Here is a 26,215-nt window from a genome sequence, read left to right as displayed (position 1 = left end):
AACACTTGCAAACCACTGCCTTGCACACACCCTTGATAAGCGTCAAAGTTTCTGAATAAATAAAATTAACCATAAGGCTACCACGTTAGGACGACCCGATTGTTTGGTTGATCATTAGCGAATAAAAAAATTTTGTAACACACAAAGTGCTTATCTATCAACACACCATTAGGAACAATTGCTGAGCCATTGCTTTGACAAGTGGAGTTATCTGAAGGGGATTCCTCTTGTTGAAATGTTGGCTCTATCAAGGTTCCCATTGTGGTGCTCAAAAATTGACACAGCTGTGAAAGACCTTGAAAACCCTCGCATTTCCATCATGAATGCCATTTTTCTTGGAATGCTGCAGGGGCACAACGAACCACCATGTGGAAAGTTAAGTTGCAGAAGTTCATAATCAAGTGGTACTGTTGCTAGTCTTTCAAATGAGGTGTGCTCGTGGCAGCCTCCACCATGCACTCAATAGTTCCCATTTCCCACCCTGGCCTATATTGCTGTCTGTAGCAAAGAGATGTCTCTGAAGCAAACTTTCCAGGTAAATCATGTTTATTTGGATTAGTATGAATACAGTGTAGGCCCCATTGCCAAGGTAGTGTGGCAACACTCCTATTAGAGCACATCTCAAGCAATAAGGGAAACACCAACTGCAGCCCAGGCGACGCATTTCTCAACATGCCTTCAGCTCCCTCAGTGTTGCATTCACAGCTCAAAATGAAAGTTCTTGGAGCACCAGTGACTTGTCCAGTAACAGGTGCAGCAGGCAATGGGGATGGAGCATCTTCATGACAACAGGAACTTGCTGAATACAGAAAAACGAAACACATACAGCATGAGTGACCATACTCTGCAGGACTGCATTTTAGGTAGTTGAACTGACAGGTAATAAATGAGTTTGTTCTCAGCTCACAAAAAAAGCTTAGCACATGTTTGGGGAGGGGGCGGGGGTATAGTGCACATCCAACTGCAGGCAAAAGTGGCGACATTCCAAGGCACTGAAATTTTTGTAGTGCCTGTGAATGTGGTCTCCTAGCAAGCGAAAGAAAATGTACAGAGGCTGTAAGTGAGCCTTCACATCCGTCAACGGTAGCGAAACCCAAATGTCAGTCTGAGCAAGCCAAGAGTTCTTTTGTAGCATGCTTTGGCAGCATGACAAGCTAAGGAGGGTTGCAGCATGCAGTAACTGAGGACAGCCAGGCTGTAATTGCAGGGAATGAATAGGCAAAATACGATGGTGCCGTTGTGTCAAGATTACGGTGCACATTAAATAGCACCAGGTTGTCTAAATTAGTCCGTAGCCCTCCACTATGCTGTGCTTCATGGCCCAGGTGTTGCTTTTTTTTTTTAAAGATTAAACAGTGTAAGCAAAAGCAGGCATTTTCTGTTGTACAGGAGTATCTGTCCCCACAGTTGGCCTCTTCTAGCACTGCTAGTTTTGCCGTGGTCAATTGTAGCACCACCTAATCCCCCCCCCCCCCTCCTTCCCCGGCTATCCAAAATGAACCCATGGCAGCATGCTACCGAAGCGTGAGTGGACGGGGCTGCAGCACCGGGTGGGCCATTGTGGGCCGTGGCCCAGGGTGGAAGTCCTCTGGAGCTTAACGGGCTCAGGCAGGGTTGGGTATGCACCATCCCGGGGAAACGGGCACTGGATGAGGGGTGCAAGAAAACATACAGGCAGTCCGGAGCAACATTTTCAGCTCCGAAACTGGCTAAGTTGACGGCATGCGCACACATAAGCATGATATAAAACACCGATTTATGTGGCAGAACACAGGGCACTAGCTTTCATTGTCGCGTCACCTGTTGGTACGCGGGTGCAAGCACCACTCCTATCAAGCAGAGGCATGGGCTTGAGTTGCAACATGCTTGGGCCAACCTAGATGAACCATCCAGTCCAGTTTTCAGTCCAAAGATTACCAGCGCGGGATGACATGCAATTTGAATGCAACTGTAGTGCATACCATAATCACAACCACACATTTATTCTTAATGATACTGCCATCTTTTACAAAAGCTGTAATTGTTTTGAAAATACTGTTGTTATCACCTGTACAGGTTTACAAAGAAAATGTGTTGGTGACGCCATCTACTGAGTAAAGTTAGAATCAAGGTAAAATAGAATTTGCCCCAGCGCTAAATATTTAGGCAAGAAATGGGTAAAATATGTAGTAATTACTCAATAACCTAACTACCTTGCCCAGTACAATTTTGGAGGCCTAACAGCACTTTGCGAGCTCAGAAACTTATCGGAACTGTTTGAGGCGAGCAAGGCTTAGCACGAGTATGGATAGTCATTTTGCTCGCTCATCTGAGAAAAATGGTCGTTTGTCGCTCTCCTGAGCATTATTTAAGAAGAAACACGTAATAAACAGAATCAAGTAAGATTACTTTCACAGGCTGTACGAAGCATAAAGCGCCGAGCGCACGGCATTTGCTGTATTCAATACGCGACGGTACACTTTTCGCGACGGTATACACTATTCAATACGCGACGGCTCGCTGGCGACGGTAAAGCCTGTGCCGGTAAGTTACCGTTCACGTTAACTTTCGCGTGTGCGCAGTCGACTCCCGCAAACACGGTAAACGGTAACGTAAACCCGGTTACGTCGCGTTGCCTTGATTCCAAGATTTTTTTTTTAGCGCCGCCAGGACAGGGGACCGAAACACAAAGACAATTGTGCGCTGTGAGTCTTCCTTCTGTTTCGGTCCGCCGTCTTTGCGGCGCTTTTAAACTCTGGCAGTGATGTACCAACTCGCCAGAACCACGACTCCGCGTCGTAATATTGTTGTAATATGGGGAATGCGCGCAACTGCCACTTGCGAACGTCACCTTGCTAATACGTTAGGCCTAGAAATTTGGGACGGTCACAACATGAAACAAGCGGAGGTTGATTTTACACAGTGACGAACATACGTCAGCTCACATTTACATTCCATTTGATTCAGTTTAGCGAACAGCAGGAAAGATACCCTGCATTAATTGCAACGTCGCTGAGCGTGGACTTGACACTTGATTGGCCTACGTTGAGGCCTAACCAAAATTTGTAACACAGTCGCAAACAAAACAATGAAGTCATCGTTTCTATCTAACACTAATGTCCATTCAATGAAATATGAATATCCCTTCGCTCATATTTACATTTTCTTACTTCTAAACGCTGCTCACAGCTATTCAAGGTCACGTACGATAAAAGTCCTTAAATCACTGAGCACAATACTAGATGAAGCGGATTAACGTAGGCGAAATAAAAGCAAACTATTCCAAGTTTTCTTACCTTCAGCGCTGCCGAAAACCAGTTGCACAATCTCAGCGTCGAAACCGTGCATCGCTCTGTGGTGAAGGGGCGGAGGTTGTCAAAAGTTGTAACGCTGTGACCGCATTTGTCACACTTCATGTGGCTTTTTGAGCTTGTCCCCTCTTTGTGGTGCACGTTTCTCTCGTGTTTAAGCATGACTTTTCGTTGCGAAAACACCTTGTCGCAGTCAGAGCAGCGCCGACGATCCTCATCGGTGGGAGCAGCATTCGACGAGCCCGCCATGCCGCAGAAAAGTAAATGCGCCGCAAACGTCGGAGGTCAGAGCAGGGCACCTTCAAGGCAGCACGTGTTTCTCCCATAAAAAAAAAGCCATCCTTAAAAATGACGTCACATCCGCTTGTAAACCAACCAATCAGCGTGCTTAGAATTGACCAATCAGGGTGCGGTGCCTGCTGGCCCGATATGCTTGTGATCGGCGGACCGGTCGCTCCGGCGGAGGCGGCCGGCGGCATACGTGCGGGCTCGCAGAAGCGACAGGAAAATTGTAATTGCATATATAGTACTCGACAATGCCGTATAAATAATCGGAAAATATAGACTGAACGAGCGTTAATATTCTGTGAACTTTCTTAAAGCTATATAAGCTGCATGTAAACGAAAGAGTTTTGGGACTCATCGGTGTCTGCTGCGGAGAAAAATGAAAGTCCTTCGGACCCACGCGTGCGTACGTGGGGCCTTAATTATTCTTTAGGGAATTACGGCTGCCACATTTAATGGTTATTTGCGGTGAGGACGCTGATTTGGTAGGCTTTTTGTATAACCTTGTGATCGTCTTTTTCTGGTACTATTTACATTCACTGCCGCATAATATGTCAACCGATCTTCGCTTATCTGTTGGTAAATTGGCTCAATTCCACTGCTTCCAAACATATAAGCAGCAGAGGCTGTCCAATCCGCTTGCTTTTATTTCAATGAAGAAACAACGTAAAACTTTTTGCATGCCAAGGCGAGAAGCAAATGTGGGGATGTGTTTAATGATTAATCATTGAATATCGAAATAAGTGTGTCTAAGCGAGATGTTTTAGAAATGACAATACTGTAACTGAGTCCGGTAGTTCAAATGCGAGCTCTTAAATGCATTTGGTAGCCCCCGTTTTCGTTTTGGTAATAAGGATCGACGCACTTAAAAATCTTACCGGCAGTCAAATCAACAGAACGTAATTTCAGCCGTAAATTAGTTTTTAACGTAAATTATTTATCCCAAACTGCTAAGACTTTAGGAGTTGTTTTTCATGAATATATGCTATGGGACTCTCAAACCGAAGCTGTGTGCTGCAAATTAAATAAGTCTCTGGGTATGCTCAGAAGATGCCAGTCGCTTCTACCAACTCCCCTGAAACTTCTCCTTTTAAGTGCGAATGCACTTTATAAGCGACCCCAAACCTTCCACCGCCGGCGGCGCCGTCCGTCCGCAGTCCTCCTCTCCCTAGCAACGGCGCGGAGCGGAGGGAAAGCGTCCGTAGCAACGGCGCGGTGACGTCACTTCACCACGTGACCACGCTCGCTCCGCCTCCTCGCCGTGGCTGCGCGCCGCTCCCCGCACCGCTCCTCGCGCCGTGACGTCATGGTATGACGTCACAGCGCGCCTCCTCTCCCCAGCAGCTGCCGCGCGCCTCTCTCTCCACCGTGACGTCACATTCTCTCCTCTCCCCCTCGCTCGGCTGCAGCTGCCGTGCGCCGCTGTCCCTCTCCCCTTGCGCTCGCCTCCTCTCTCAGCCACCTGGCTCGGCGCGGCGTACCCCCCTATATATGCAGCGATAAACTGCCAGACCTCCGTGGGTCGGCTCGCGCGCGCTCACGGGCGAATGCCAACGGATTTTAACTTTACTCCCCCTCATAGCATCACCCCGTGCATTCGCACTTAACCATGTTCACCCTCGGGGAAATGCTTGGGAGTTTTTTCATACACTTTTCGCTTCACATTTACATTATTGCCAATTGATATGGGCATCCGGAACTGAGGCCTCCAAAAACAAGATATACACACTCTAAAAAAATGCTATGCGTGCTATTGGGAATCTCTGTTACAATGCCCATACATCTCATTTATTCGCTAAATTTAATGTCCTAAGGTTTAACTCGGTTTATAAATATATGCTTTTAATGTCTTTAAAATCCGAAATTCGCACAAATAGTACTACTCTGAAAAGCCTAGCTCACCTGCAGGTAAACGTTTCAGCTCGCTGTAATCGTCACAGCGAAGTCTGGCACATCCCTACACCGAGAACAAATTACAGCTTTCAAATGCTAAAATTTGCCATTCCGCATGTGCTGAATAAATATAGGCTTACTCTGGAACAATTGCACTCACTTTCTGCAAGCGCTGTCTTTACTCAGTTGTGGGCAGCAACCTATTCCTCCATCAGTCGTAGTCGTACTATAGTGCCTGGAATATACTCTAGGCACTGTAGTCGTACACAACCACGGACCACAGGAGCCCTGTGTCTGTCACACACATATAATTTTATCATTTTGTCTGTCTGACATTTGTTTTTGTAAAATAAGTGTATTACGTTAGAAAAATTGTTCTACAAATTTAGTCTGCGGTCATAAGAAAGTAGTGCTTTGAATGTGCTGTTATATGCAAAAGCATATGCATTTGATCCAAATCGCGGAAGCCTTATTTGCTAAGAAATTATTGCATAGTTTGCCTGCTGTCTTCCTTCTTGTTTTCTTTTCGTTTTTTTTTTGCTTTTTGTTGTTGTTGTTGTTGTTTTTTCTGGAAGGTGGGGCTTTGTCAAGCAGCATGTGCGCAGCTTTCTCCTCATTTTCCACACCACATTGCGTTGTTGACATTTCTGTTTGTAATTTCCTTTGTATGAGCACGCGCTGCTTTGTGGCCAAATAAAGAAACTACACAAGCCAGAAGCACACCTGTAAAGTACTGCCTGTAGTTTAACAGTGTACGCTTCAATATCACATGCCAGTGTATGCTACATGCACGCGTAAATACGTGGGCTTACAATATTTTTTTTTTTCATATAATGCTAACACGTTCGTTTGTGTACCACTTGATACGACGTAATGGGAGCCTCTTTTTTGCCGTTTGACTACACATTGTCGTAACTAGGTTTTACTACACCCAAACAAAACACCGCAATACGCACATATCGGCCGCGCATGGTGCGCACGGGCTTCTGCTTATAGTGTGTACGCACGGAAACAAACACGCCTAAAGTAAAACGTACACTGATTGGCGTACGCTGCAATAATGTCCCAAAACTTAGCGTTGCACATTCTGTAGCAGGTTGTTTGCCCAATAAGGCGGGGTTGTTCTCAAACCACTTCCTTGCGGCCTGAGCCATGCAAAGCGGATTGCCTCGCACACAGCGCTTTTTACACCGCAGCAGACACCCTGAAACGAATCGAATGTTGTCTCGCGATCAGCAACGTATGCATGCCTTTATTTTTCAAGAAAGTAGTTTTTTCAAGCGGAGTAATGGGCTTTCAGGCCGATACTAATGCTGGCACGCATGTTGCTACGGGGGCCCGATCACCGTCTCGTCCGCTATTGCCGTTTTCCGCAGCGCCACCTGTAGGGGCTGGAAAGAGCGGCTGCCAGGTGACGGAACCGGCATCTTCGGCGGTGCGTTCCCCGGTTCGTATTTGATTTGCCCACGTACGGGTACAAAACATCGTTACAGCGCCGTGTTACATTTTAAAACAGACTGCAGGCTAGCCGCGAGAGCGACGTGATGCCGTTGTGCGCAAGCCGTAATTAACGTATTCAATTGCTCAATTAATTTGTGACAGTTACGCGAGTCCAACTTTCGGGGACATCCCGAAAGCTTCGAAAATCTGACACCAAGGTGGAGACTTTTTCTTTTTCTTTTTTTTTTCCTTCCTTCTCCCCTACGCGGGAGGCCCGAAGCCGCTCTTACAAACGCGCCCCAAGGGTCCCCTTCTTTCCGGTGAAGCATGCTGAATTATTAAAAGAAGCAAATAGGAGGGTCGGGACGTGCACAAAAGGCCGTGCTCTTTTGTGCTCTTCGGGTCTCCACCATTCCTAAACATACAAGAAAACACGGATGGGCGCTCGCGGGCCGCGCACGAGTGGGTGTCTTCGGTCCCGTGAATGCGACTTCTTACCTCTAGAGATGTAGCCGTTTTATGCTCCTTGCGCTGTAAAATATTTCAGCAGTGTGCGTGCGAGGGGCTGCAGCTGTACATATGTGTTGGAAGCAAGCGCTAACAGCAATTAACTGCACTTCTCCATGCGTTTTAACGTAGTAAATATTCAGGGAGTGGTCTACAGTAAAATTATTATTCAAAGGCTTGTGTTTAGAACTGTGTTTAGACATCGCTACTGAACATTTTAGATGAGGCGTTGCTGACGGTTTTTTACTTCGCGGGCAACTTTAGCTGCCGAAAAGGTGCGATGTTTATAGCGTATATTATCTCGGGAAAAATTATGGTGTGACCTGACAGATCTTTCATCACGGCGATTTCATTTACTTGTCGTAATTAGGTGGGCCACAGTGAAATAGTAAACGTTGAGAAATTGTTGTAAACATATGAACGTCTACGGGATGAGAATGGTTACAGAAAATGGCTGTAACTCTTGTTTTGCTGAAGAGACCTCGAAGCATATTAATGAAGTCTGGCTGCTCAGGAGGCTACATGTTCGTGTATAGTTTTATCTTAGGCGATATCACGCGCGGGTAATTACGTGTCACAGTTTTAACACAAAGAACATGAAGCCGCTGCCCCTAAGACATTCCATTAGCGTGTCGAAAACACCGTAAAACAGACAGCCTAATGTTTGTATGCTACAATAAAACTGCAGGCTTTTCAAATTTGATTACTATATTGAACTGAAGAATAGCTTTAAACCGCAAACAACAATCGTGTCGTGTTCCTTGTGCTCGTTCGGACTACGTCCGGTCAATACGTTCGCAAACAAGATACAATCGACTCCCGACAATTAAAACTCGCTTAGTTAGAATTTTCGGTTAACTTGAAGTGATGTTCTGGTTCCGGAAATTTTACGTGCAATTCGTTTAAAAAATTGCCTGATAATTCGAAGCAAAGACCAATTTTGTTGGTTAATTGGGAGGTATTTTGAATAAAAACATAAAGGTAGCAGTCATTTCTCAAGGAAATTCAAAATTTTCGGCGTCAAAACAACACCGTGCATGTGTTATGTCGGCGCCCTCGCAACGAGGCCGCGCGCTGCAGTTCACTTGAAACTCGCGACAGCGTACGCATGTCTACGTTCTTTGTAGTTTCCTGGCTGCACACAACTCCGTGTAAGCATTTGGGTGGTAAAGGCTTCAGGCTTCAACGTTAGCGATAAGTCTTCACACACAGGACAAACCATGTCGTGCGCTTGTATTGGCAAGGAAAGTCGAAGTTGTGACGAAAATCAAGAAGGAAGACGTGTAGCGTAGTTATGGCATTGCTCTCATTGTGCTTTCTGTTTCATTGATTGATTGATTATGAGGTTAACGCTCCGACGCTACACAGCCTATGAGGCGTGTTGCAGTGGAGGATTAATTTATACAATATATACAGACTTTGGCTTCTAAGACACCGACTTCAGCACTGTACAAGCAGAACGAAGACCGTTGCGTATACTACGCTGGTCCGCCCCTTGCTCGAATATGCAGACGTTGTTTGGGACCCACACACAAAGACTGATTCAGAGATGCCCGAACGGGTACAGAAGAAAGCGTTGCGATTTATTCACAACGCATACAGCAGGCGAGTATCCGTGACAGAACTGCGCAGGCGTTTTGACCTACCAACACTGTCCCGCCGCAAATTACATCGACTTAAATTATTACACAGCATAGTCAATGGTTATTCAAAGCTTGACTTCAATACCTACCTGAAATTCAAGATTGACACGCCCCACCCGGAACAAGCACAACAAAACAATCCTAATGCCTTTCACGAGAACAAACGCTCACCATCTATCCTTTTTCCCGAGAACGATAGCAGAATGAAACACTTTGCCACGCGACGTTACTAACTTAACTAATCAAAACGTTTTTTCAACGGCTGTCCAAAATTGTGTATGATTGAAGTGCTAGTCTTGTTCCCCTTCTGTTCTGTTGAACTAATGTATTACACGTGTTAGCTTGCAACCATGCCACTAACGCACACTGCTCGTTTTTTTTTTTTTTTTTTGCGCAGTGTTTTCTTATCTTTACAAGGCAACGTCAGATTTTTTTTTTTCGCACTTCCTGGGTAATGCGCGTAGAGTACTTTGTTGTGTTTTGCATTAGACTAGCACTGCCGGTTTTATTGTATACTCATGTAGGCATTTCATTTGTAACGAGAATTACTGCTGCTTTGCGAATCGTGGGCCGTGTACTGATTGCGTGCGCTTGTGTGTCGTAACACTGTAAGCTTACTGCATTATTGCTTGCCTGTGAACCGCGGGCCGTGTTACTGGTCGCGTGTAAACTCTGTGTTCGTACTCTGCACTGTACCACTCCTGCTCTGGCTGCCAAAGGGCGGCTGGCAGTATTGAATAAATAAATAAAATAAATAAAATAAAACCTGGAAATCTTTAACGTGTGCCGAAATCGCGAATACATGGGCGTTTTCACTTTTCGCTTCCATCGGAAAAGCGGCCGCCGCCGCTGGTAATCGACCCCGCTTCTCTGGGCTCAGTAGCACAACGCCATAGCCACGGCGGGATTCTGTTTGTTTGAGAGTTGTGTTAGTTCGAAGCTTTTTGTACGGTCCACATGGAGTTCATATTAGTAGGAGTCAACTGTATTGCGAAATTGCAATTCGAAGCGCTTTTGTAACTCATTTCGTAACATCATTTTCATTAATATCTAACAGCTTAGCTGTCTGATCAGCTGAGCAGGAGTAATGGTCAGTTTTTATACGAAGATTCCGTATTTTTGTGCCAACCGTGCGCATCGCTGTCGAAGTTGTTCATTTTGGCTTTCTACGTTTTCAAAGCGAAGCTTCAGAAAGGTTCAAATATTCCAGCAAATATTCAACAAATAAACACGTTTTTGGCAATGCCGCACAACCAACCCCTGGCCTAACCTAACGCAGGATTCCGAACAAGAACATCTGTAATAGGTTCGTATAGGCCTCCTGCGCTGGAGTTTTGGCGACATGCAGCGCCCCTAGCGGCCGACGCCTCTGGGTAGTACAAAAGCAGACGACCCTCGCCGTCCTCCATGTGTTTTCAATTACAAGCCAGAGTGAAAGTTGGTTGTGGCGCTTTATGGCATGTTTAAATGACTGCATATTGTATGAAATAGCCCTTAAAGTAGTTGCAGAGGCTAAAAAAAATAATATCCGCTAAAAGAAGCCGATTTGTCGGCTTTCTTTTGAGTGAGCTGTCGCGATGGTCGCGGCGTGGGACAGTATCGCCAGGTCGGGTGGTTTAACTGTTTGGCGACAGTTAGTTTTTTCGTCTTGCGTGCGGTCGACAAAGGAAAGTTCACGAGTAGCATAAACACGGAACGCTGCTCATCCTATATATATCCTGAGGTAACTGCAAACGGTTGCTTCAGCGGGAGCATGAAAGCGAACGCAAGAATTGCGCAGCCGACTCAGGTGATACTGCTGGCCTGGCACCGCCTTTGAAACGAGTGGAAATTTTGTTTCGTATTTTCGCAAACTAAATGATTCTTGCGTAACGTTTTACGCCACACGATTTACGAACGGCAGGGTACATGTATACTAGCGAGTAAGTGGGGCAATAGCCCAATTAATTAAACAAATTAAGCGCTATTAAAGGACGCAAAACGCGCACCAAATCACACGCCCAGCATAACATAACACAGCCGCATACACGGCGCGGGGCTTACATACGATCATCACTGACTGTGTTGGTTTTCCATTGCAAGGGTCGTCGAATCTGAACGCCGACACCACAGTTTTGACTTCAAATGGAGTTATACAGCGAGACAAGAACAGAGAATTGGTGTTCTCCAGTTGAATTGCCCCCCCCCCCCTCCCCCCCATGTTCACACTTCGCCAGAATATTGTCATATATTATTAGACATTCGCTGAATTTTTTCTCTTCGCAATCAAAGCCCCTCCTCCTCCTCCTCCCCCCCCCCCCCCCCCCTTCCGATTTGCCGTCCAGCCCTCCGCCGTGTCGGCTGCATGGAACTCGGCCGTTGCTGACCCTCATTCTAGGCTATTAAGTGCGAACTGGGAATGTATGCTGCAAGAGCATAATTAAGTAAAGTGAGAGCAAACAAGGAAAGCGAGCAGCCTCTTAGTTCGCCCGACCACTTTGTTTTACGGCCACTAATTTCGGAATCGCAAAACAGATTTCACGCTTCTGACGGTCGCGGCATTTTGTCACTTAGACACGCAACAAAACGGCAAGCTAACGCTGCACCATGTATTCGTGACGGCGACGCAAACGAGCACTGTTTAATGAAAGTGCACGCATAGTGTGCAGGTACCCTAATTTGAGCGGCGCACCGCAGCAGGCGAGCCTGCGGTCCGCCGGACTCGCTGGCTTTTTAAAGCGCGATCATCGCCGATTGCGTCACTCCTATTTTTTGATCGGCTGTTTTTGAGAAGTCTTTGTCACCTAGACTATTAGTTTAAACTAGAAATTTTACTTAAAATTTCACTTCGTACGACCATCGATCGGTGAACCTGCGAGTAGCAGACGCCGTCACGATCCCGGCGCTTTTGTCGGCGCTGTAAACGTGTTTAGCGCTGCAAAGCTTTTTCCCCTAACGCCAAGTTGATCGCTGAAATCGATCGGACGCGTCGGGGATGAGCTGGTGACCACGTCGCAAAATAATCGGGAGCGTCGAGCTCATTTTGCCTCTGTCAACACGGGATCCTATGGGACCCACGCATCTTTGTACTACCCGGAAGTACTGCCCGGAAGCCGCTTGCGCAGCGCCCCCTGGGCAGCGCAGGAGGCCTATACTAAGTCCGAATCAAAAGGTCCGCGGGCCGCGTCTTTGAGACCCCTGCCTCAGAGGAATAGATCAGGAGAAAGGCGGGCCGGGAACGGCTAGCGGGGCTCCGGCCGTGGTTAGGGTCAGGATGACGACATAGGCCACGTCTGAAGCAGTATTGTACGGAACGGCGTTCCTTGGAAGGCCGAACGTCTGTGCACCGAAATGTCCGCACCGAAACGTCCTGCACCGCAATGTCCTATACACCGAAATGTCCGGATCCCCGGCGGAGCTTACGCGGCGTTCGATGGAGGAATAGCGCAGCCGCGAGAATGCTTTTCACCTTTCATCGTTTCTCTGGAATGGCCAGGATGCGCGTCTGGCCGATAGAATTGTTCCCTGCCGGGGAAAGGCTGTTGGAAGAAACTGCCTGGCGTGGTGTGCCGACGGGGGAGTTGCGCTCGCTGTGAGGTAATTCGAAGTGCCGATTGATTGATTGTAGGGTTTAACGCGCCGGCGCAACGCAGGCGATGAGGCGCGCCGTAGTGGAGGACTCCGGTATAATTTTGACCGCCTGGGGATCTTTAACGTGCGCCGAAATCTCGTACGCACGGGCATTTTTGCTTTTCGCCTCCATAAGAAAAGCAGCCGCCACGGCCGGTGATCGAACCCGCGAAGTCGTGCTCAGCAGCGCAACTTCTTAGCCACTGAGCCACCGCGGCGGGTTCATCCGAAGTGTCACCGGCTATGAATAGGGCTGGGCGCGCCGCAGTGTCTCGGTATGCTGTACTGCTCGAAGTTAGACTACGCATGCAGTTCGTCACGGCGCGGTCTGGGGGTCGACGGGAATGGGTCGAAGGGAGTACCAGGACCTTTTGTATTGCATGCGTCGTGTTGACAAAGGACAGGAATTTCGTCATTCTTGGGCATACTTTGGTCGCATGCGGTATGGACAATACCTGAGAGAGGCCGCCGGAACGTGGACGGCCAGCGTTCAGAGTTACTTTCGTCGGTCAGTTCCAACCTGTGCTTTGATTTTTTATAGTGTAAATGTTTTTTACGCACGTGATTAGGCCCCGCGTTATTTCTTGTGCTTTTCCCTTATGCGTATTTCTAACCACAGCAACCGATTTGTGCGTCGAGTCAACATATTTGGCTATTTGTGGTTGTTTACTTTACTACTACCCTGATTGTGTTCGGTATACTTTGTAATTCTTGCGCGTAGATTTCATGCGTGACTACACGGCTGACATTTTTTTTTATTTTTCTTGACTTAAACTTGTATTGTGAACCTCGCAGCCATTACTTGTTCTGTTTTGTCTTGTTTCTCGCAAATTTCTGCTGTATGATCTGCAAAGCTTACTCAATTACTCTTACAAAGCTTACTCAAAGCTTAACCCCTTACTCAATTCCCTGCGCAGGGCCTGTAAGGTATTTTAGATAACCTGCACTATTGTAATAACCATTCATTAAACGCCTATATATTTTACTTTCGACACAGTTCTTTATGCAAGCATTTTAATTATGTGCCTGCATGTAACTTTCTATTTGCATATCTCAAGCGCAGTAACCTTACTGCGCATTCGTAAGACCGAAGTTGAAAGTGCCATATGTGTTGCATCCATAATAGACGAGCACCAAAATCCCAGTTAGACATGTCTAGAGTTTGTCCCGTTCTCCCCGAAAAAATTTGTCTAGGGGCGTTTCTGTGGATCCTTTTAAGATAATCTGCTGCCGGCGGGATTCCTATTCGTATAATATACGTAGTTCGGTGTGAGTTTTAAACTTCACACTTTATTTCGCCTCGGAATAATCCGACACCACACTTAAATTTAAATAATGAAATGTAACGTTAATGTAACGACACGTTTCAATGTTCGAAGTGGAGCTGGAACGCGTGTCTTTCGCAATAAAGGAACTTGTAACGGTAACTCGTTTCAAAACTAGGAAGGAACGAGGAACGAGCTTTCGTTCCTGTTTTGGAGTAACGTGCACAAGACTGGTGTCTGAAGTATGCTTGCAGACTTTACTGCATGATCATTAAATATTTTTTCCAGTCAAAATGGAAAAAATCATACAATGAATACAACATGATCGAAGGAACGATTCTCAATAAAGAATGACAGGAGAAATCGTTTCAAGGAAGTCGAGTGCATTTATATTAGGCGGTGTTTATATGCCGTCCGACAGTATTGTAAGCCCTCAACTGAAGAGCGCCCACCGGTGTTCTTTCGATGAAAAATGCCCCGTCTGGCTGTAGGGCCTAGAATGTACTAGGCACTGTAGTCTGGCACTGCTTCGCCTTCCATTAACGCACCTAAGGTAAACGAATCTAACACAACCCACAAACTAACCTGAGCTGCGAAAATTACAATTAAATCTGAAGATGTAAAAAACAATAAGCAGAGAACCGACAAATACTCCTGGGTTATAAGGTTAAATGGATCTTTTTCTAGTACCGGTCCTCCAAGCGGCCGCCACGGCGAACTGAAATCAGTCGTAAGACACTTCCCCCCAAAGTCGGGCTTTCGCAGAACCTGTGCACGAGATATCTTCGTCCTGCACTGCCTCCCGCACCCACGCGTCACCTGCGCTATTCACGTGAATTTAGCAGGCTCACGCTCGCGTGACCAATCTGCAGTGGCCGGAGCGCCCCTTTTAGGGGCGAAGCTCCTTAAGTCATGGGTCTGTCCATCCCTTGTGCCTCGTGGTACGTGACCACCGCACGCTTTCGGAGATGTCGCAAAGTGGGCCGCGTTGCACGCGCAAGAACCGGCTGCAACCGGCAGCCCAAACTCGGCACCGGGAGCGCGAGCTTGTCTGTGTTCGCCAACGGAGGCGCGAGCGCACGTGCACTGCGAGGGGGAGATCACGCAAGAGATCACGCCACGAACGCAGGCCGTCGTTCTCGGAGATCGAACGAGACGCAAGGACCTTTGCTCGTTTCCTCTCGTCTTGTTCGGGCACAAGTTCGCCCTAAATAAAAGTTCTTTCTTTACCGTTATGTCCCATCCTACGTGACAAATTGTGGTGAAGGGTGCGGGGTAGTCCTCGATGGCGCGGGGTCTTTCACCAGGTCTGGGCCTGGGAGCATTGACTCCGAAAATAAAAGTTGATTTGTACAATGTAAGCACACAGTCTTACGTCTTTCTTAATGATGTAATGGGCGAACTTTCACGGGAGAGTTACGGTTACCGATGATCTCCCCCTCTCGAGCTTCGCCCCACTTATCATCATTCATTCCGTGAATATGGCGTGATTTTTTTTTCTTCCATTTTTTTTTTTTTCATTTTCGTTGCTCCCTCTCTGGTAACCAAGTGATCGCAGGGTGGTCAGCCTCAAACATTTTGGCCCCTTTCTTTTGAACGCCTTTTTTGTGTGCACGTACGGATCCGCTGGGAACTGTCCGAAAAGAGGAAATAAAAACGTGTAGCCCTAGGAAGCACAACCGCTCCATAAGCAGCAAGCTGAGGGGCGCCCTTTTGTTTATTTCACCTGAGGCTACTGCAAAGAATGGCGTATCGGCAGTCCGCGCATGCGCAGATCGCTATTGGTAAAAGGTCCATTAGCCAGTGTTTAAGGTGTGGTAAGGTATTTTTATGTAGTTTTCTCTAAATGATTTTCACAAACATTCGGTTGCCTGAAAAAATGCAGAAAATCTTACGAAAATATTTATGTAGGCTGGACTGTCACGCTAAAATGAATTTGCAAACACTGTTGTCGCTCGCTGTTTCACAGACAAGCCTATAGGATATTGTCGTGGAGGAAAAACGGCTCTTTTTGGAAATAGTTGTTAAAGCTCGTACGGGTTGTGCTCACAAATACCACTCATTCCCGTATTAGGGCTTTCTGTTTGCACGCGTATTTCCATCTCATTTTAATTCTTCGCCCAAGCCTTCACCCATTCCCTCCCCACCCTCGTCTTTAGGTTTCAATGTCCCCAGGATTCCTTTTCCACTCATATTATTTTCGGTTTTCCTTGAAAACCTTTCAGGCCTCTGAAGCCTCACTGCATTGATGCAAGAAAAAGCTATACGTTCACCATGAGCTCACACAACCTCAATTACGCAACAAAAAGCCACCCGAACTTGAAGCCGCTGAGGACACAATGTCCAGATATCGTTGGCGCCTGTCCCCCCCATCGAGGAACAAGCTTGCTGGCGACACCTTTCCGCGCGTGGGGTCCTGCCGAATGCGCCTCCCCTCCAGGAATCGCTCTTTCTTCGCCTTCTGTCGCCCCACCGGAAATTACCTCTTCAAGTCGTGCATAGCAGAGACACCCCAGACAAACATCGCTTTCTTCCATTATAAAAAGGGAAAAAAATGAATAGGCTGGTTTGGCGAGAGCTGAGACAGTCGTCTTCATGACAAAAGCAAGTGACACACCCCTCTCTTTGGGTGTAGGAAAAAATGGTCCCGGAAAAAATGGTCCCGGAAGAAATGGTCCCGGAAGAAATGGTCCCGGAAAAATGGGTCCCGGAAAAAATGGTCCCAAAGCCACGGTAGGAAAAAATGGTCCCGGAAAAAATGGTCCGCGAAAAATTGGCCTGGGAAAAATTGGTCCGGGAAAAATGGTCCCAAAGCCAACGTAGGAAGAGAGAGAGAGAGAGAGAGAGAAACATTTATTGTACTAATGAGCAGGATGTTCTTATGGGGTGTATCACGATTGCCCCACGCGCAGAATCCCCGCCGCGAAAACCCCGCGACGTTAGCCCCGTGTCTCATTTGCCCCGCGTGCAGTATCCTCGCGTGCCATTTGCCCTGATGCCAGTTTCCCGATCCATTCTCCCGGGGCGATATTATGGCGCGTCATTTTCTTTTCAGTGACTGTAATTTTTTTTAATTAGAGTAAAGTAAAGTTGGACGATCTTTTCAAGAAGAAGATTGGGTATGCCGCTTTCGCGAAGCAGCACTAGGGCTTTGTTCCTTTTTCGCTTAGCTGCGATAATTTGGATGAGGGTTCAAAATACGATGGCGGTAAACGCTATTCCCGCCCCCCCCCCCCCCCTTCCCTCTCCGCTCGGGTCAAGGACATTTCGGTGCACGGACATTTGGGCGCATGCACGTTTCGGTGCTAAAGCTTTCCGGGAAACGACTGTCCGGTGCTTACTTGTTTTAAACAGTCATTCTATATTTCCGCGTAACTTGGGTTATGGAGCCGAATAATCTACTGCAGTGCTTTCACATTTACATTGATGCCATTTTTATTGCGCCAGTTATTTGAAAAATTGAGCATTTCAATATTTCTGTTTATACCTTGTTCTGGAAACATTTATTACGCAGCCAACTAATTAAATTCTTTCGCAGACCCTTTTATTTACTTCAGCACTTTATAATGTATATCCGCTCTTTTTTGCCGTATGCACATCAGCTAAGGAAATCAGCCGATGTTTACGATGTACTTTGCAAGTAATTTTCTTTAAATAAAAGGCACACTCCCACTATCGCAAGGCAGCACCTTTACAAACATTCTGTTGCTCCCAAAATGCAAAAAATTTGACGTGTTTCACGCCGGCAGCGCTGTGACGCTAAAATAAACTTGAAAATATTGTTGTAGCTGTTTCTTAATGAGTTTGGAATATCGTCGTGAAGGAAGAATGGACCTTTTTGAAGATAGATGCAGCTTCTATCTTTCTTAAATCTTGCTAAAGCGTGTATGGACGGTTCCAGGCCTGGTAGTTGTTTGTGCGGTTTTAATCCAATTACTTGCATTAAAATTTTTAATCCATGCTCAGCTCTACCATCCATCTATCCATCCATCAAACCATCCGTCCGTCCGTCTGTCTGTCTACCCGATTTTCTTTGTTAGATTTTAGCCTCCAAAGGCGTTAATTTCGGCCCCTTATAGGAATATTAAAGCATTCCATCTCTTTCTCAACCCTTTAGCTAAAACGCAAAGGGACAAAATACAACCGCGAAAAAGTTCACATCCGACTAACTTGAAGAGGAACACATTGACTTGGCCATGGGACCATTTTTTCCTAGTTGGTCAGTGGGACCATTTTTTCCGGGACCATTTTTTCCGTTTCCGCTCTCTTTACCAAGGGGGCTGGTAGATGAATAGGAGAAAGCCTGGAAATTACCAATAAATATAGCATTATGAAATGAACTAGGAATTTGCTGGGAATTGCGATTTCATAATACCTTCTTATTGAATGTATTGACTGGGCTCACTCTAAGCGTGTGTGTAAGGAGTAGAACAACCTTTACCACTGTGATGCTAATGAATTGTTTCAGGAGGAGCGGCTTTGTGTTCCTTGTATAAAACTGCGACTGGCAATTACTCATAATATCGATTGGGATAAAACTGCCTGCCGCTTGATCCGTCAAGCGTCATTCATTCGTTTCAAGGTAATTACGATAAGTAAAGAAACTGGGCGGGGCGTAGTGACATAGCAATCCTGTCGCACCGTGATTTTTTCTCGGAGAGATTTCGTAGGAGACTTCGTAGGAATGTTGGCTTCGTCGCAAAGCATATTCTGCTGAACGATCGCGCTTACGGGCCGCGACAAGGGGAAATGAAGTCGGGTGAGCCATATACAGCTTCCGGCAAAATAAAGATCACTGCCACCTAATTCTCACATAACACATAATAATTGCCATCGTTGATCAACTCATCAATCAATCAATAATTTAATTTATTTGACTAATTAAATTGCTTGCTTGATTGATTAATCAAAACACTGTTATTCGGATATGGGGAAAATTCCCCTTGATTAATAAAATGCCGTCGGGGTCGAAGCCCCTTAGGGGGTCGGGCTGTCAGCGTCCCGTGTCATCGTTGTCGTCGTAACTTGTACTAAAAAACACACCGTGACACTCGCTTTCCAACGCCTCGCGCTAGGACGCTTTGTGCTTCAAAGACACGAGACTTACAGCAAAGCTTTATATCCTACTCCCAATGGTTTCATATCCGTGGGCAAAACCGCCAAGCCGCCCAGAATACACATAGAGTCGTACACCCTTCACCCCTCCGCAGGTTTCACGTTAGTGAAGATGTCCCGGGATTAGTTTGCTAATCATGCGTAGGTCCAACATTCGACTCCGAGTCCTTTAAATGTACGTGTGCAGAATATAACTTGCAGAAACGGCCTGTACAGAAGGTATTGTACCGAAAAGACTTCGTCCAAACGTTTAAATGTTCGATGAAACGGCCGCCGGGAGTTCGATGAAATGGCGTTGGATAAATTGCCGGGAACAATTTCGAAATCCACCCACCTGCTCTCTCCCTTTTTTATTTGTCAGGGTTATTTTTCCCGTGAGTGCGCGTTGAGTGGTTTAAAATATTTCCCGAGGTAATTTGAAAAATCTCTATTTGCAGCCCCAGTATCGCGACACAAGGAAGAAATCGAGAAGCTCACTCTGGAAATTCGAAAACTTTAGGGGGGCTAGGAATCAACAATTTATGCTCTGCAGGGCTGAAATTTTACCTGTGAGTGCGCTTTAAGTAGTTTTAGGTATTTCGCGAAGGCCTTTTTAAAAATCTTTCTGTGCAGCACTAGTATAACCGCTAGTATTGCGAAACAAATCAGAAATCAAGGGCCTCGGTTGGAAAACTTTAGGTGCCTGAGGAACCGGTAATTAATGCTTTACACTGCTCTAATTTTCACCGCGAGTGCGCTTTAAGTAATTTTAGGTATTTCAACAAGGCCTTTTGAAAAACCTGCTTCCGTTTTTTTTTTTTTTGCTCCCTCCCATTCAGTTACGCTCGCCGTCAACGGCTGCCGCAGAGGAGGGTGCTAGGCGTCTTCGGAGGCGCGTGTCCCCGAAAGTTGGGGATGGGTAGTGGTCCTCCAACCCTTTCAAGAGGGTTCTGAACTAGCACTAAGCCAAACGCGCCCCTATCGACTCGACAGACAACAATTCCCTCAACCTCACTCCAAGCTGTCCGAAGCAGAAGAAACGACTCTTCGTCGCATCCAAACGAATACCTCCGTTCATACAATTCGCTTACACCACATGTTTCCCGCTCAATTTCTCCTCCAATGCTATTTTTGCTCTAAGCCTGGCACACTAGCCCACATTTTGGGTCTATTCGATTCAGCCTGCACCTCTTGAACCAGTTCACAGCGGTGCAAAGCGGGTTCCGCCATCGGCGGAACCAGACCTGCACATTTTATTTTATTTTTATTTACACATTACCCTGCAGCGCCGAGGCATTACAGCAGGGGAGTGGGTCCCATAGTACAAATGGCAATAAAGTCACTAGCACAGTCACTGTTTGTCAATATATAATAACTAAAAGGGAGCACACAATAAAATAACATTTACACAACGACAGCATCGCACTTCGCTAAGCACGCGAGTAAACAGTGTAATACCTAAAAGAGAGCACACAACAGCATAATATTTATACAACTGAAGAATCACAATTCACTAAGCACGCGAGTGAACGTCTCAACACTATTCAAAACGATGTCGGCTGCCAATTCATTCCACTGAGATATAGTGAAAGGGAAAAAAGAAAACTTTTTATAATTGGTCCTGCATTTTATCTCTCGTATTTTGTTAATGTGGTCCCGTCTTTGGGATACATAGTGGGGGGTTTGCAAATATTTCTCCTTCATTATTCCTGTTAAATTGTTTATATACAATAGAGGAGTTTTAATCTATGCTTTCTACGTCGCTCCCTGAGAGGTTCTAGGCCTATTGATGATTTCATTTCTGTGACGCTTACCCCCGAAGTGTAATTACTGAGAATAAACCTGGCTCCGCGATTCTGTATTGCTTCAAGTTTTTGTATTAAATACTCTTGGTGAGGGTCCCACTCGCATATTCTAGGATGGGTCTGACCAGCGAAAAATAAGCGGCTTTTTTCACAGATGGAGGAGCATTGCGAAGGTTCCGATGGAGCAAGTTTAGTACACTAACTGCTTTCTTTACGGTGTTATCAATGTGATGATTGAAAGTCAGATCCGCACTGAGTGTGACGCCAAGATATTTAACTTCAGATACTTTTTTTAGAGTTTCGGTACCAATATGGTAGGAAGAATCGACAATTTTTTTTAATTTTACTGAAAGAAACATAGTAACACTTAGCTGTGTTTAGCCCCAATTCCCACGTGTGACACCACGAGTTAATGTTGTTCAAATCCTTTTGCAGGGTTGACACATCATTGAAGTCACTCACTGTGCGGTAGATGACGCAATCATCTGCGAACAGCCTGATGCAAGATGAAGTCGTAGTTACGATGTCATTAATATAGACCAAAAATAATAGTGGCCCCAGAACCGATCCCTGAGGTACGCCGGACGTCACGGTTTCAGTTCCCGATTTTTCGCCCCCTACAACAACACATTGTTTTCTATCGGAAAGGTACTCCTCAATCCAAATTAAAACGTTATTATCAATTCTTAAGGCTCTCAATTTGTGCATCAGAAGGCTGTGTGAAACGCGGTCGAATGCCTTACGGAAATCAATGAAGATAGCGTCCGTCTGGAGCCTATCCTCAGCAGAAGTAACAAGGTCATGTAATAGTTCAATTAGTTGGGTTCCACAAGAGAGCCCCTGGCGAAATCCATGTTGATTAGGATAAAAAAAAACTATTTTTTTCAAGGTGCTTTGTGATGTTGCTATAAAGAATATGTTCAAATATCTTGCAACAGATACAGCAAAGGGAAATCGGCCTGTAATTCTCAACATTTGATTTTGGTCCATTTTTATGAATTGGCACAACATATGTCATTTTCCAGTCCTGCGGTAGCCGTCCGGATTCAAGAGACTTGCGGAATATGACATAAAGATATTGTGATACGATGGAGGAACAGGCTTTTAACACTTTCGGGGATATTTCATCTGGACCAGTAGCCTTCGATTCATTTAGAGAGTCTAAGCTTTTTCTTATTCCTTCTAGGGATATTGTAATAGGCGGCATTGCACTTTCTATGTCAACCAGGTATGTCAACCAGGTAGAAGCAGACATTTTTCGTCTGCTTCTGCACCTCCTCGGCAGGGAGTGCAGGCAAAGCCATGAACCCGTCCTGCACTCGTCGGCACCACCGGTGAATCGAACGGCGCGGTTCAGGTGCAGCGATGCACCGCTGAAACGAATGGCGAAGTGCGGCACCGCCTGAACTGGTTCACGCGGTGCAGGTGAAACGAATAGACCCTTTATAGAGCATGCGCATAACCCCGCCCTCGCACCCCTTCCTTCCTCCTCCCCCTCCAAGAGCTATGGGAGAACCTGATTACCAGCGACCACCTGGACGTCCAGCAACTTCTGGCGTCGAGGGCATCGGTCGCCCGGTCATCACTTGGATTCAGGGAACCACTTCTACTTTATGGAAAGTTTCGTGCTGCTACTACTTCCCCACTGCCCATGCCACAACAAATGCCGCCCCCTCACGCTCCTTCCAAGGGTCCCTGAACTGACTCATCTACGAGACCAGCAGCATGCCGAAACTCGAGCAAAAAAGCAAGAAACCGCAAAACTTTACCTGCAAAGCTTCTACCACGGCATCTCCACCTGACCCGACGAAGTGGCTTCTGACCAGATGCCTCGTGTCGGCCCGTTTGTGAACGTAAGGAACATCGTCGCCGTCGTAGAGGGAGCGAAGCAGTTCTTCCTCGGGGACCTTTTCCATCCGTTCGATGGACACTGCAGCGAACTGCCGAGGTTTTTTGTAGCAGATGACCGCTGTCGCACGAAATTAACGGCACGCACGGTCTTGAGACCTGCGAAGACGCGCACTGCAGGAGCTAAAACAGCCCAGGGTTGCCACTAGACCTGTGGGCCGCCTGTTTTGGTCGCGCCGTCTGCGAAAAGCCTTAACATCTACGAAAGCCAAACACCAAGGAAAATTCAAACGAACACCTTCATACACAAGTCTAGACTTGCTCTAGCTAATGTTCCCGAACACCACAAACGAACACTGCAAAAAATGTGGAGAGGTGGCAAATCTCTTCCACGCATCCTGGGGATGCCCCGTTATATGGCCCCCGGAGAACGCCCACGAACCCAGCACACTAGAGACATGGGAGGCAGCCCTGGCCAACTCCGCCCTCGGGACTCAGCGAGAGCTGATCCGGAGAGCGAAAATCGGGGCAGCTAAAAACTGGGGCCCTGGAAAGAGGGCTCCACTCACTTCTCTAGCCCCACTTCCCCTTCCCTTATCCCCTTGCCCATCAATAAAGTTTACTGACTGACTGACTGCGCCGCCGCCAAAGACGCCGCCGCCGCCGCCGCCGGGCAAAATTTTCGGCGCGCCGCGGGCCCCGCGCCCCGCCTATTATTCTTTTCTTTGAGGGGAGCTGCTGAAGGGCGCCTCTTCTCAGAAGAACGAAGGAGTATGAAAGGAAAATACGTCGCTTCGCTGGAAGTTGTCGTTTCTCCCTCTGCAAGAAATGTCTCTCGCAGCGGCTGTTCGTCGGGAAATAATCGCGATCCACCATGCATCAACGGATTATTTGTAGTTTCTGCCTGCATCAGTCATTCTGCTGCTTGTGTGGGAGAGACTTCTAGTTCTCCCCTTCCTTCTCCTCCTTCTCCGAATACCTTTTCTTCCCGGCCTGTCCCATACCAATCCTCTTACATTGCAAGCGTACCGCGACCTTGTTAACAAAGGATAAATGCGTGATTGCCTACCGTCTCGACGCGCTTGACTCGGAATCCTCTTGAAGCATCCCAGCTTCTCTCGCTGCCACACAAGCGCGACATCTTTCTTGTTTATCCGCTTTCTCAGAAACTCTAAAATGACCAGGCACCCATCCTCCCACCACTCGTCGATTCTCTCAAGGGGACAAGCCGCTAACATCGAAGAATGAAACCCCATAATCAGCAGGGGAACAGTGCACAAGAAACCGCCGCAGTAGCGCGCAAGCTTGAATGGTCAGCGTCATTACGGGAAGAGCGCACGGGAAGCGGGTCATAAATGCACTGTCCTGGTACGCAGGAAGAGTCAATGAAAGCGCAGCTATTCGCCGCGAGCTCGACATGTAGGTGGCGACACCGTCGCGCTGCTAGTGTGGATGCTCCGCAGAGCGGCCCGTAGGAATGCACACTGTGGGCGCGCTTCGTGTGCTTTTTTCTCGCAGTATGAGCGCACGAAAGGTGCAAAGAAGAGTGGTATGCTGTAGTTCGGTTCCTCAACGTTCAATGTATAGCATGGAAGCGGCAGTCAGTTTTTATTACTACGCCAAAAAAAGCGACGGCTCATCGGGAATCTCAGAATGGCCGTAATTGTGACAATGAACTTGTACGCTGTGGCTCGTAGCAAGCTCGATCTTTCCCGACTATGGCTTTGAGCCTTCAATAACAGCATAAATAGAAACAAATCAGGAAGCCTCGATCTTTGAAATTCAGTTTACAACGGCAATCTCAATCGCTTTCACTGGTAGCATGACGCATTCTTGCATTTGTGGGATGCTCTGAAATGGTAACACTACTTAACTGCCCCGAAATTCTTTCAAGAGCTTACGATATTTTTTGTGTGTTCAAAAGGCAACATAAAATTACTGAATTTTGATCAGCGCAGAGATATAAATGTAACCGCTCTAACGGGTCTTTTAAATGAAATTTTAGCGACTCTGAAGGAAGGTTTGATGAATAACGGTTTCGGATCACTTATTTACGGCTTTCGTCGCAAGTGAACTTGCGAATTGAATTGTCAACGCACGCAGTACAATCAACATCTCATGTTTAGCTAGGTTTTTGCAAAGTGACAAGCAGGTTTACAGTGTGCAAACCAAGCTTCTGGGACCTCACAGTGAGCACAAATTTTCTGTTACGGCTGCTCTGTTGACTAATTGCGTTCCTTTTAAAATCTAACAGGTGCCTGCAACACTGTGATGTGTTTGCATTCTTGCGTATAAGGTCACTTACGAACCCTAAAGATGGCAATAAATGAAGTTGCGCTGTTGCAGATGTAGTAAAACATTTCCTTTTTATTTCTCGTTGCGAATCAGCGCAACGGGATCCCGGTAACTACTTTGTTTTGTAAACTGAATATCGCCTTTGTCTTTTATTTCTTGAGGATTGGTTTGGTTAAAAAATGAAATTCTGTGCATTTCCTTTTTTTTTTTTTTCGTGAAGAGGGGGGAGGTCCTGCCAACGGTGCAAGAGCAGAGAGAACAGAACGCACGTAACGCGAAAAGTCAAACTATGGTTATCAGTATTACTTACAATCAAAACTACACTAGGCGTTGTGTTCTGTAGCGGTGAAAAAGCAGTACTTTAACACGTATTTTCAAAATTAATTAACCCCCCTTTGATCCGAGATTGTCCAGGAATTGTGGCTCGCCTTTTTCAAAAATGTATTGAAAGCAAGCATTGTGGGAAAAAAATTAAAAAAAAATCAGCGAGTGAAGGCACACATGCCCCTCACACATGTGGGCAACAACGTGCATTATATTACGCGTTTTCTCCTCTTTCTTTAAACTTAGGTCCACCTTAAGAGGTTAAGACGTGACCATATTAGGCATTTGGTTATGCTGAGTGAGACACGTTTCTGGACAAGGTGATTCATGTCGGATTTGAAATATATGAAAATGACACACGAAATGCCACATGACAGACGCAAACTCACAACTGCTTAATTTTACCGAAAAATCCCCCCTAATACTCTTGCGCATCCATAGAAACGTATTTTAAATAATACGTAAAATTAGCAACTCAACACAGCTGAATAAATGTTTATTCCTCCTCCTGAGTATAAACAACGACTGTCCAAAAATGGTATTTATTTTAGAAATATACGGGAAGGACACGATCACACAGGCGCTTGCTGGTGTAAAATACGTGTCCGGTAATGTATGGGCGATAGCTCAGGGGTCGTGTGCAGTGTAAATGCAGTGTAAATGTTTTTGTTTGTTTCTTCTTTCTATAAGGCTTTCTATAAGGACACAGCGCAGTTTTACAAGGGTGTGGAATTTGCACGCGTACGCAAGTCTTGTCGCTTCTTACCCGTTTCGCGTACTAAACTTTTATGCTTTAAATAATAACCACGCCACCTTCAAAAACCACCCTTCGACATTCCCGAAACGGCAGACGACTGCACTCAACAATAGGAAAAGTGCAATGTGTGGAAGCAATGTTCACACTCAAGCGGTGACCA

The 26,215-nt window shown here is 46.4% G+C and overlaps 1 protein-coding gene across 2 annotated transcripts in view; it reads right to left on the bottom strand.

Moving 5' to 3' along the window:
• Positions 1–22,868, bottom strand: part of LOC144162138 (E3 SUMO-protein ligase PIAS4-like) — a 30,117-nt gene extending 7,249 nt beyond the window's left edge. Inside the window, exon 1 of one of the 2 annotated variants that reach the window (XM_077692627.1) lies at positions 22,601–22,868. In XM_077692627.1, coding sequence (XP_077548753.1) covers positions 22,601–22,747 — 147 coding nt within the window. In that variant the 5' untranslated portion in view covers positions 22,748–22,868. The remainder of the gene's footprint in view (positions 1–22,600) is intronic. The other variant, XM_077692628.1, reaches the window with a different exon arrangement.
• Between the last annotated feature and the right edge of the window lie 3,347 nt (positions 22,869–26,215).

The sequence above is a fragment of the Haemaphysalis longicornis genome, unplaced genomic scaffold (genome assembly GCF_048455015.1).
Source record: "Haemaphysalis longicornis isolate Haplotype H1 unplaced genomic scaffold, Haemaphysalis longicornis Haplotype H1 scaffold_12, whole genome shotgun sequence".
NCBI lineage: Eukaryota > Metazoa > Arthropoda > Arachnida > Ixodida > Ixodidae > Haemaphysalis > Haemaphysalis longicornis.
The sequence above is the reverse complement of the archived record's forward strand: the minus strand, read 5'-3'. Positions and strand labels throughout refer to the sequence as shown.